This window comes from Thermobia domestica, chromosome 8, assembly GCF_964235325.1.
Source record: "Thermobia domestica chromosome 8, izTheDome1.hap1.1, whole genome shotgun sequence".
Taxonomy (NCBI): Eukaryota; Metazoa; Arthropoda; class Insecta; order Zygentoma; family Lepismatidae; genus Thermobia; species Thermobia domestica.
In genome coordinates, this window is record NC_137461.1 from 263,995,389 (window position 1) to 264,007,835 (window position 12,447).

The following is a 12,447-nucleotide window of genomic DNA, read 5'->3' on the forward strand; positions in this document are numbered from 1 at the left end:
GCTGTTCGAAAATATCTATGACACATGGTCCTACCTTACAATTTTAGGTGGAATCGGAACCACCGAAATGCATTTAAATTTCAGCAGAAATCAAATCAGAGACCCAGTGATTCATACTTAACTTTCTACTTAGCTCCCTCGTGGCTAAAGCGGTAAGTGTACACGTTTTTAGCGTGGGAGACCTGGGTTTGATTCCCGGCGGAAGTTCATGTGGTTCGGATTCCACATTAAGCTGTGGATCCATGTTTCTTATAGCCTCGGTGCTGAAAGGGAAGCTAAACTCAAAATCAGATCAAAACATCAACTTTCAGCTATCTTTATGCAAGCAAATGACCGAATACCTCGTGTTTTACGATACTTTTTATTATTTGTATTACTATTTTAATGTCCCGAGTAGCTTGTTGCAATTTAGAACAAAACTACTGAATAGGAAAAGCGGAAACTGAATTTCCCATTAAAGAAAAGGAAGTTCCCATGTTAAAAGTATTGTTTATATTAAGTATTGAGCGCAATTTAAACTTACATAGCGTCATTCCGGTTCTTGCAGGAACTTGACGCGTTTGGGACTTCCCTTTCAGAAGAAAATAGGTGTAGCATTTTCTGTAATTTATACGCATATAGTATGCACGTGTTAATGGTCTGAGTTAAAATAAAGGTATCAAATGTCCATGGTGGTTTATGGCAGAACACCCATTTCTTTCGTTTCTTTGCTCGTGCCAGGAAGGTTTTGTTTTTTCCTTCAGGCCAGCAAGAAAAAAACAAGTAAGGAAGAGAGAGAGAGAGAGAGAGAGAGAGAGAGAGAGAGAGAGAAAGGAAAAGACCCATCCTACGATCTTTGGGCTAGGCCGTCTGCTTACTCTTTCTTATTTGTCTGGAAGAACACCATCATCTTGTCTTGACACAGTTCCTCCAGAAGGCATGACTCATTCTCGTGTGCAGATCTCAAACCACGTATAAAGCAGACGACAGTGTATATGAGTGTGTGTGTGTCTGCTCTCCAGGTAGTTTTCTTGTGCGTGATGAGTCAGTGAACCGTAGGACATACAAACTTTTGAGTTATTTTGGAAACTAATACAAGTGACTTATTTAAGTGTTTGTTTTTCTGTGCGACGGGTACAAAGTTTTCTTCTGCTCGGGGACAATAACAACAAAATATAACATGTTGACAGCAGCTTTGGATGGACTTTCATCCGTGCGGGATGTGTTGCTATGTAGCAGTGCATGGGATTTTCAAGGTAGGCGCTTGTTAGTTAATAGTACGTAACTAGCTAAGTGTATGTAATTTGTCATTGCATCGAAAGCGATTGTTCATAATCAGTACATGTTTCACTTGCTTCTGTCATCCAGGAGAGCACGGGGCTCAGTAGTAAGAGCGCTCGCTCGTTGCTCATGTGCAGGGTCTTTGACAAATCGATTCCAGATCATTTGAGTTTATTGTTGACAATATTATGCGGTGTATTTTCTTGAGGTTTCTCCGTTTCTTCACTATTTGATTCCACGAAATTTTATCATCATTATTCTTTGGACAATGATTATAACACCTCATGTTTTATGATTTGTAACCTTGCCTTAGTTCTCGAGACGATAATTCTATACCGGTGGATTAGAACCGGATTAACCCATCTGGGGACCCTGGGGCTATGTGGCCCCTGCTGCCCTTGCCTAATACTTTTCTGTGATAGTACGGTAGGAAGGTTAAGGGAATATGTTCCATATTTTAGTCATATTTTATTTTATTATGATGATTGTATCTTTATGACTCCTTTTAGATAATAAGTTGAGATTTTGATCAAAGTAGAGGCTCCTATCCACCTGAGGCCCGGGCTACAGGCCCCTTAAACCCTTCTTTAATCCAGTCCTGTGGTAAAGTCTCGTGTGCTGTAGATTTCATGTTAAAACAGTTCCTCCATGCTTCATATAGGTTGGTTATGGGTATGATTCTGAAAAGCAACATAAAACCCCAAAAGCAACCAACCAAGCAATTTGCAGTTAGAATCATTTCCTTTAAGATATACAATAAATAAACATAGAATGCCAATTTCATTTTATTAATTTCCCTTATAAAAACAATTGACAAGTGCTAATTTTTTTTCGCGGTGATATGAAAGTCATGAGTTCGAGTCCTCTCAAATCGATTTTGTGACCTGAAAAACAAACTAAACATGAGTGTAGATAGCCGTCTCCGCTGGTTAAGTGATTAGTGCTTACGACTTTGGCACATGAGGCCCTGGGTTCGGTTTCCGGTAAGAGCACATTGAACGTGTTACTGTAGCTCGAATTCCTTTGTTAAGTGTTAAGTCCACGCTTAGCCTTAATGGTGCAAAAGGAACGTTAAACTTAAACAAGCAAACAATAAATAGGTGTAGATGAACGTAATACATATATTTGTGTTATGGTAAGTGCAAAATAAGCATTTTAAGTGTTAAAAAGGGCAAGGAACGCACGCGCAGGGAGTCTACTAATTGACGTCTTCCTCTTTTATGACGTCTTCATCTTCATCAATTTAACATACCGGTACTGTATATTAATTAGATTTAGTTGTGACGTCAGCAGGTCACCCCTTCTTCTTATCAAATTTCTGTGTGACGTCAGGTCAGATGTCAATACAAGTATATAAATGTGAAGGTGAATTAAAGATGGATAGTAAAGTAATAATTACCTAGAATTGCGGTGGAATGTTTAATTACGAGATGAAGCTTATATATGCCTATAATTTAAACTCATTATTTCCTACAGTTATTTTGTGGTCGGTTACCCCCAATCTCTTCCGGAGTGACATTTTGATATTGATTTTCCCATACTGCAGTTGGTTGAAAAGATTTTAATGAAAGTTAGGAAACTATTTTTTTTTTAAACTGTTTCATCACTTCCTTGGGAGAGGTTTATTATAATTTAAAAGGGTTTATTGGAACATTGGGTAGTTTTGGATTAGAACTAGAGCCTTCAGAGAGAGAGGTCCCGAGATCTAAAATGTTTGTATCTAAACAAAAACAAATTTAATTTATTCATGAACTTCCGTGATTAATATGCGCAAAGATTTGCAGGGTAACGTCAAACGCGAACACTAGTCAGATTTCCTATTACCAATTGTAAGCTGTGTTCGATTCACTTTTTTTTTTTTTTTTTTTTTTTTAAATGGAGTTAGTGGGAAATTCTATTAAAACAAATAAGGAATCTTATTTTGTACAGTACGCTTTTATGTGGTCTAAGTTAGATTCCTGGTGGTTGCATCTGAATTATGTGTTAACCAAGCATCATGACGCAATTGGGAGCTACTTGACTTAAGAGATAGCGAACTCCAGCTTTGAAAGCCAGAAATAATTGCAATGGGAGCCGACTTGGCAAATACACATTACCTAACTGAAAGCCATCAGGCTGTCCTGAGCCCTTTGTGTGGTGTATACGTATTGTAAGCCAACATTATTTAATCAACAATTGGGAAGCTTCGATATTTTTTTCCGTACCGTAGTAGGTGATGATGATTTTAATTAGAACTCTAATTCTGTGTATAGATCTTCTTAGTATCTATAGGTTTAGCATGCATACCTTCAACGGGGTTGGCCCGGATTCAATACCCGGTGAAACCGCATATGTTTCGGATTCAATGTTAAATTGTATGTCCAAGTCCTATATATCCTTGCTGATGAAAGGGGACGCAAATCTCCGTCCATAAAAAGTATTTAATTATTCTGTAATAAATATATAGTCACTCACGAATAGCTTCTCACGGCTATTTGAAGCTTAATTCACCGAGGTCATTTGTGGCCGAGGCTCTACAGAACATGGTGACCGAATACTAAAATGCTGCTACTAGTGGTCCCTTGTCAGGGTCCATAATGATCTGAGTAGAAGTTAGGGAGGAGGAAGGGGTCTAAAAAATAGTATTTACACTGGAATGCTTCGGTATACAGAGTTCATAATATGAACATTTATAATTATTAAACTATGTTTATTTCATATGAAATAACATGTTAATTTCTATATGTGAATTACTATAATTGCGAACTTCTGGGAATAGTATAACTTTCTTCTTTTAATCCCAATAACTTATTAGTGGAGAAATGTTATTTCCAAAGTATTAAGCGAAAGAAACTTCCCTACTCCCCTAGAATTTCGCGCCCTGACTCCAAGGGCGCCGATTTCTCTGTAAATTTGGGGGGGGGCATTCAGATGCAGAAGGTTTATATGAGGATTTTAAGACAAATTGCATTCAAATTATGCCAAATATTGTATATTCATAAATACAATAGGGGCCACATGAGCTTTGGGGGGCGGACCCTCCGGTCCCCCAGGATCGGCGCCCGTGCCTGTCTCGGGTTTGACCGTAGGTTATTTGAATTTATCATGAACAGCATCGTGTGTGTGTCCGAGAGTTATATACAAGGTGGCCCTGTAGATATACGGTCCGTACTAATCATCTCATTGCATTTTATATCATTTCTTATTGTTATCCACAGGTAGACTTAGTTTCTTTATTATTACATCCTAAGCTCAGAAGAGTCGAAGCAAATAAACCCATAAACTAGAATGTTATACTTGATCAATGCAAGGGTGTATAGGCCTACCTACTTTTGGGCCACCCTGTATATATAGTTCTTTCGCTTCGTTCCACGTTCCTTTTACACCAATTATTTTCTTTCACTAGCGTTTATTTTCATTAATAACCTGTTTCTTTATCCTAAAGGGTAATAGGCCTACCGTAGAACTCATCTCATATTGTCTCACTAGGGAAGGTCGCGGGGTGTCATTCTGACTTCATATCGATACTATGCTCATTCGACTCTTTTTTTTTTTTTTTTTTTTTTTTTTTTTACCTGTGAAACAATTAGGCAACCAGAGAAATCCTTGATCGCAAGCGTGTTTGAATTAGAAGCATTGAAAGTTCAAAATTGAACAGATTTTGCAAAAAGTTTGAAGTAAGCATTTTCTAAGATAGAAGTTTTGTTTTTGGTATTAGGGGGTTTTCTTGGGTGTCCAACACAGTGGCGAAGTCAAAATGTATGCATTTTGCAAGATGGGCACTTATTGAAAGGGGGTAAAGGCGTCTTACAACTTTCAGATTATTTTTGGATTACATTTTGACCTCACCACTGTCGGACATCGAAGAAACCCCCCCTAATACCAAAAACGAGTCATCTCTATATTTTAAAAAAATGGTTACCTCAAACTTTTAGCAAAATCTGTTCAATTTTGAATTTTTATCGCTAATAATTCGAACACGCTTGCGATCGAGGATTTCTGCGGTTGCCTAATTGTCTCATATGTACAAAGGAGTCGAATGAGCATAGTATCGGCATGAAATAAGAGTAACACCCTGCGACTATCCCTAGTCAGTGCTGGAAAGAAATGCTAAGCTGAAAATCAACCAATCTAATGCTATACATAAACCTAACTCAAAATAATAATCAGGATACATACAACATTATATAATTGAACACGCCTCCATGAAATAATAATAAAAATAATTCGATTTACGTTTGTTCTGATTTGATTTACGTATGAGATGTGAGGCGCGTAGTTTTATCGGCTAATAATCTCTTCTGCACTTATTTGTATCGGAGTAAAAATAATAATAAAAAAAAAAAAACCCTGATCAGACCATGCCACATGATTTCAAGAAGTAAGTTGTCGTCATAGTGACGCATGTAAAAGTTCAAAGGTCATTGGTCAGCATTCAAGGCAATTTTAAATTTCAGCTATACCTACAGCTTAAAATTATAGGATCAACAGCATAATTACGTACGTTATTTGCAAATTTTAAGATAAATTGTATACATATATATACTTTGCTACTAAATTAGAAAAACTATCGTTATCTTGCGAATTTTTTATGCCTTATACGCAGAAGTTTTTGTTTTCGCAAGAAATTCATCCGATGGCTGAAGGAAAAAAAAAATCAAATTTAGTTTGATTAATATTTCAATAATTTTCAAGTCAATATTACGGATGTATGCCTTGTCTATCAGTACGTTTTGTAAGGGTTGTATCCGAAAGCAAGTTCCAGCCCACTTATCCTAACGTAGCCAGGCAGGATCACTAAGCCAGTTATGCAGAGGTATAGAGACTAGTTTCTTCCCCCTGTGACTCAAAAAGGGATATGTCAAACTGGTAATTACGACCTGGAGTAGAGGGTTAGGGACAGCACGAATACAAGAATTTGATAATATGGTATTTTGAGTTTTACTTGAGGTGTAAATGATATATCAATGGCTCATTGCGATTGAAGAGTGACAATGGAATATGGCGACGCTAGGACTCAAATTAAGCTCCATACTGGCTATATGGTTAAGACACGTGCCTTTGAAGTGGGAGATTCGGGCTTGATTCCCTGTGGGAACTGGTGTAGTTCGGATTTCACGTTAAGCTGTAAGTCCAAGTTTCATATATTCTCGATGCTGCAAGACACGTTAAATTTTAATTGAGCCATCAATAAAGAAGCTAAGCGCCATATTGTTTTTTTTTTAAAAGGAATATACCTTATCGGTTAAACATTTTGTAAAAAGTAGTCTATCAAATGAAAGACGATTCCTTTGATTGGTTCGATTTAGGTAGTGTTGTTCACGAGACGAGATATACATTTTTCCTGTCTCGTTTCAATTTCCGGAAATTGTTTCTCATCTCCTTTTGTTTGTAGATATACACTATGTACAAAATTTATGCCTTGATTTTTTCTTAATTTCATAGTTGTCACAACCCTTCCACGTCTCGAAAGGTACACGATAGGTGTGATGTACCGGTACTTCTCGTCTCGTTTTTGAGACGGTAATCGAGACCAGTCGAGAAACATATCGTCTTGTTGGCAACACTACCCGCAACAAGTCTTGTTTCTGGAACGTAAGCGAAAACCTAGAATTCCACAGGATGTGTATGTCCTGTGAAAAAATTGGCAACAAAATGGGACGATCCGTGGACACAAGGGCGCCGATCCTGGGGTCGCGGGCCCCCCTTAAAGCTCATGTATCCCCCCTACTGTATTTATGAATATACAATATCTGGCATAATTTGAATGCAATTTGTCTTAAAATCCTCATATGTATACTTTATGCATCTGAATAAACCCCCTCAAATTTACAGAGAAATCGGCGCCCTTGCGTGACATCCCATTATCCTGAGACTGATGTGTCTGTACTCAGTATATAGGTACGATTCAGTGTTATTTGTTCAAGCGCATGATTTTACGTTTAAATCCTTTTCGATTTTTATTTAATCCTTTATGTACTACATTGCGTGAAAGGCATATGTCCAGATAAAAACTGGTATAGAAAATTTAAAAAAAAAAAAAAAAAAAACTGAATTTGGGAGAGACTCAAACTGGCCTCCATTTTATCCACCATAAGACTGAGAATTTCGTGAGAAGGCGTTCTATTCCCCAAATATCCATCCTAGATGTGTTTTTGCTGTTGTGCATTAGCATGATTGACGCGTATGCCCTCAGTTCACTACTCAAGGTGTTGACATATCATCATGAAGTTGCGAGGGAGCTGTTTGAATTAAGACATAGTAAGCTCTAGTCTAGAAAGCAAGAAATAAACGACGTATGAGATCACATGTGCTGACTTACACAAATACAAGCACTTTGTCTAGCCATTACCTCTTGTGTGCTGAAACGCTAGGAAACTTTGTTTTAAATATTATGTAACTATTTCCACATCTACGCATATAGTTATATATACTTGACTGTAGAATTTCTACAATCGTATTTGCGTGTAAGTAAAAGACATTTTCCAAAGCTGAGACATTAGCTTAACAATCGATAGATCTATTTGAATTAAATAAAATTACATGTTTATGGAAATTCTCATGAGTAGTTTTTGAGAAAATCGTCAAAAACTAATGTTTATGACGCTAATAACTAGCAATGTCAGAATGTACACAACAAAAAGAAGTTTGGTTTCGTTTCTGGTAATCAAAACCCCTTAACAAGCTACATTTTAACAAGCCTAAGCTTAACTATAAGATTTTACCTCAAATTAAATGAAGTAAAATTTAGAATGAATGAATCGAGTAAAATAACCACTTGCGTAACAGCTCTTCACTGGCCTGAGCAGCTTCAACGCCATCTGTTAGCAACCGATTGAACTAGAGTTGTTGAATAGAAGGTTATTTGGTTTAATTTTATCTTATGGGCATATTAGTATTTTCATCCTGAGCATTATACTAACCCGTTAATCTCAATAGCAGTGCAAGTACTTATATCCAGCAAGGATAATATCCACAATTACTTCCATACAAATATATATGCGGAATTGATTTTTAAATGTCCATATCTTGGAAAATGAAATCTTGCAGTTTAACGTCCCACCGTTAGTCTATGCCTTTTTTTAAGGCTAAGGGAGACAATGATTAAGGCAAGTAAATGATGATGGAAGAATTGGTGGAATGAGAAGATGGGAGGAAACGGGAGTTCCCCGAGAAAACCCACAAACTGACTTGGTCGGGAATCGAACTAGGAATCTCATACACCATCGGTATGAGCTCTACCACTGAGCCACCGTGCCCCAATCTTCATATCCATAGATCACGCCTGTCAACTGGATAGATCATCAACGTGATTCCTATAACTTTTGACTTTATAATCCTGGCCAAAATTGATGGAGGTCCATCAAGTGCAGTAGTTTTTAATATTTTGTGTCTCCTAGACAGCGGCACAAATCTGACTTCAACATTGGGGGGTACGGGGACGGGTAAGACCGTTCCTTTTTTTTTTTTTTAAGCGATGTTCAAAATATTTATGAATTTCAAAGACAATACTGTGGAAGATCAGGGGAGCAGAGTTGTCTTCAATATTACAAGGCGGGCTCATTTGAGGCTTATTCTGGGGAGACATAAATTTCACCTCACTTCCCTTTGTGGCAGTCGGACACGAATCATTACACTTCTCAAAAAAAAAAAAAAAAAAAAAATCCAAATCGGATTATTGAGGAGTACAGTCGCCCCTAGGTCCAACATTGAGGGGGGACATGTCCCCCTCATTCCCCTGGAATTTGCGCCAGTGCTCCTAGACAAACACACAAACAGACAGATCAAATATACATGTAGAAAGGAGTTTTTTGTTTTTTGTAAACCAAACTCTAAAAAATACTTTGTGATCAACAACTAACAACCTAAATAATACGCCACACATCAAGGTGAAAACTGATGCTAAAACATACTCCTTCTAACGTTTCATTATACTATTACATAAGAGGACAACACCCAGTTTGATTAAACAGAAATTATCATGTAATTTTTAATGTCTTTCAATTAACGATTTCAGAATTGTACGTATATAGGCCTATATAAGTAAAATAAATAAATTATTCACATCTGATTCAGGATCGCAAACATTGGAGTAATGTATACTCTGATATCATAATAGGTCATATCTGGAAAATCCCAATCCATATGGAAAGTCCATGAATAGATTTATAACCCTATTATTTAGTTTACCAGCGCTAGGCTGACGACAATTCTTGAGACAAAAACTACGCGATAGAGTTTAGATGGATTCTTCCCTATTGTTTCTGTTGTTATTTTAGAATTTCCATTCTATATCCAGTGGTGCCCCCCCCCCTTATGTCCATGACGCACCCCCCCCCGCAATTGTCTATCCATAGGTGTTCTTCCATGAAAAAAATATATTTTCGATTAATTTTTACACCCTCTCAAACATATTTATATAGATTTTTACCCCCCCCCCAAATATTTCAATGACGCAGTTTGCGTCATAGCCCCCCCTTGTGGGCACCCCTGCTATATCTATAGGTTGATGGATACTACATTTTTACGCCAGGAGTCGAATCTGAGACAACGCGCATCAAATAAAGTAGACTCGTGTTGTTAATGTTTCCTGTATTGTTTTGTAGTAAGGTTTCTTTGGGATCCGAATACATCAATGATCCCAGTAGGCAGCACTTTTTTTTTTTTTTTTTTTTACTTGTTCTTATAGGAGTAAATTATGTGGAGACACAAACTAAAATTACGCAATCCTACTGTTGTAGGGGTGCCTTACAAAGCCCCAATTTTACTTTTCCTTTTGTTCTAGAAATTATGTCAAACCGTTGTCCAGAAGGACTGGATTGAATTGGATTTTGAAAAAAATGAAATCTTTGACTTTTATGTCCCACGGTTATGCCGGCTAGGCTAAAGGAGACTGTGATGATGAGAAATGGATAAAATGATGGAATGAAGAAAGTGGAAGGAAACGGAAGAACCCTGAGAAAACCCACGCACACAGTGTTTGTCGGACCTACAGCTTATGACGTGTGTAAGACGTGAACCTACAGCTTAACATGGGACCCGAACCACATGAGCTCTGGCAGGGAATTGAACTCGGGTCTTCTATGCCAAAGGTGCGTACGCTAACCACGTAGCCACGAGGGAGCTTCATTGTCGAGAAGGAACTATCTCCCTCATTACAACTTAATGCTAGCTAGACTTTATTTTTATAGACTACTACTTTTGATATTTATTTAGTAAGAAATACCTCATTTACTCGAATATAAGCGCCTCCTTTTTTTTTTCAAAATGTAGTGCATGAACTCGATCGACGCTAGGGGCTACCGCCCCCTCCTGTGGCTGTTCCCCAAACATGTATTGTAGTATAGGTCAAGCAATATAAATCTTATTTTCTGTTTACAAATTAATAGCTCCTCCACCAAAAAAATTGTTTTTCATAAGTAGAAGCTATGCTTTGTATATAATAAAACAGAAAGAAACTATTTGCTTAGCAAAACAATATATTCACATTAAAAAACTACATACGTGTGACAGTTTCGCCAACTATAAAGGTAACCAAGAAAGTTATGTCGCTTTTTCACCCACCACATCCGAACAACGATATGTCACCTTACCTGGAAGATCAAAAATAGTCCCCATCAGCATCGACGACCTTCTGCCAACGTTCTGAAAGGCCATGGATTCCATCGCTGTAGAACTTGGTGGTCCTTGAAGCGAAGAAGGTATTAAGTGCATTTTGCACCTCTACTAGGTATTTGAACTGGCGTCCTCTAAGGTGATTGTCCAAGGAATGGAACAAGTGACAATCGGACGCTGCAATGTCCGAGGAGTATGGCGGATGCAATAGTGTTTCCTATCCAAGGCGTAGAATGATGTCCGGGGTCATGTTAAGCACGTAGGGCTTAGCTTCGTCCTGTAATAGGAGGACCCTTTGCGATTCAGAAGTGCTGGATCCAGAGTTTCGAGTTTTTTTTTTTTTTTTTTTTTGAATACGCCTCAACAGCTGACAATACAGTTATATTGATGCTCTGGCCAACTGGTAGCAGTTCCCGATGCACGATGGCGCAAGCAGTCCATCAAGCACACAAGAGACCTTTTGGTGCAATGCTGGTTTCGACTGTTTTGGAACCGGTTTATGGGATGCTAACCAATGATGATGGCGCCGTGAAGCTTTGTACAGGACCAATTTTCCATCACATGTCGACACCCTGTCCACCTGTCCAGAAATGAGTCCTTCCTCAGACGAGACAGCAATGAAACACAGGTGTCTGTACGCGTTGCCTTCTTGCCCGGAGTCAAATCATGTGGGACCATCGACCCAACTTGTAGTGTTTCCCAAGTTGATGGAGGTGCTGTTGAATGTTTTTTTCCATTCACATTGAACTGTAGTCCCAGTTCTTCACATGTCTGGTCACTGTTCGCCTCAATTGCTGCCTGAAGATCTTCATCTTGTACATGCGTTGGTCTTCCGGCACGTGGTGCGTCTTCGAGTGTTTCGTCACCGCCCTTAAACTTGTTAAACCATCGCTGCACTGTAGTCACGTCATCCTTACCAAAGACCTGGCATATATTCCGCCCCGCTGCAGCGACGTTTGACCACAGTTTGAACTCGTACTGCATACACACTTATGACGCTCTGTGGATGTCCCATGTTCACTCTGTCCATACGCAAATTCAGGGTGTAATTGAACTGCCACAACCAGGTAGTATGTTGGATATATCCACACCAATAACTGAGCTTCACCTTATCTCCATTGGCATTCAGCTCACGGTGTGAGGGCCAATTGAAGAAAGACACTTTCTTGGTTACATTTATAACACTTTGGCTTCATCAGACACTATCCTAGACAAGTCAAGTACACACTTGGAAGACACTACATATGGTAGGCCACGATTGAAATGTACGGACCAAATAATACAAGAGGGGACGGGGAAGTACAGCGAAATAAAAAGTCTGGTTCATAAATAGGGATGCGCACGAGACAAGATTTGTGGCTGTCTCGTCTCGAAAATGTGCTGTGAAAGTGATGTCTCGATTTGAAAAATGTATATTTCTCTATTGGAAGAGCCGTGTCTCGACTCGAATTTTGTCAGGAAAATCCTGTCTCGACTCGTCTCGTGCGCATCCTTATTCATAAAAAAGAGCAAAATAGCTGGGTCAAATCAATCGAACGATTGTTGACCTGGGAAGAAGAAACTTAGTCTATTTTCGAAATTTCATCTGGGATG

General features: G+C 38.5%; 1 protein-coding gene across 5 annotated transcripts in view; it reads left to right on the plus strand.

Moving 5' to 3' along the window:
- Positions 1-12,447, plus strand: part of LOC145693601 (uncharacterized) — a 306,547-nt gene that overhangs the window by 126,499 nt on the left and 167,601 nt on the right. Inside the window, exon 1 of one of the 5 annotated variants that reach the window (XM_081769732.1) lies at positions 877-1,235. The exons of 3 other annotated variants lie outside the window; for them this stretch is intronic. In XM_081769732.1, the coding sequence (XP_081625858.1) occupies positions 1,160-1,235 (76 nt within the window). In that variant the 5' untranslated portion in view covers positions 877-1,159. Of the gene's footprint in view, positions 1-876; positions 1,236-12,447 lie in introns of those variants that run through there. One more of the 5 variants, XM_081769736.1, reaches the window with a different exon arrangement.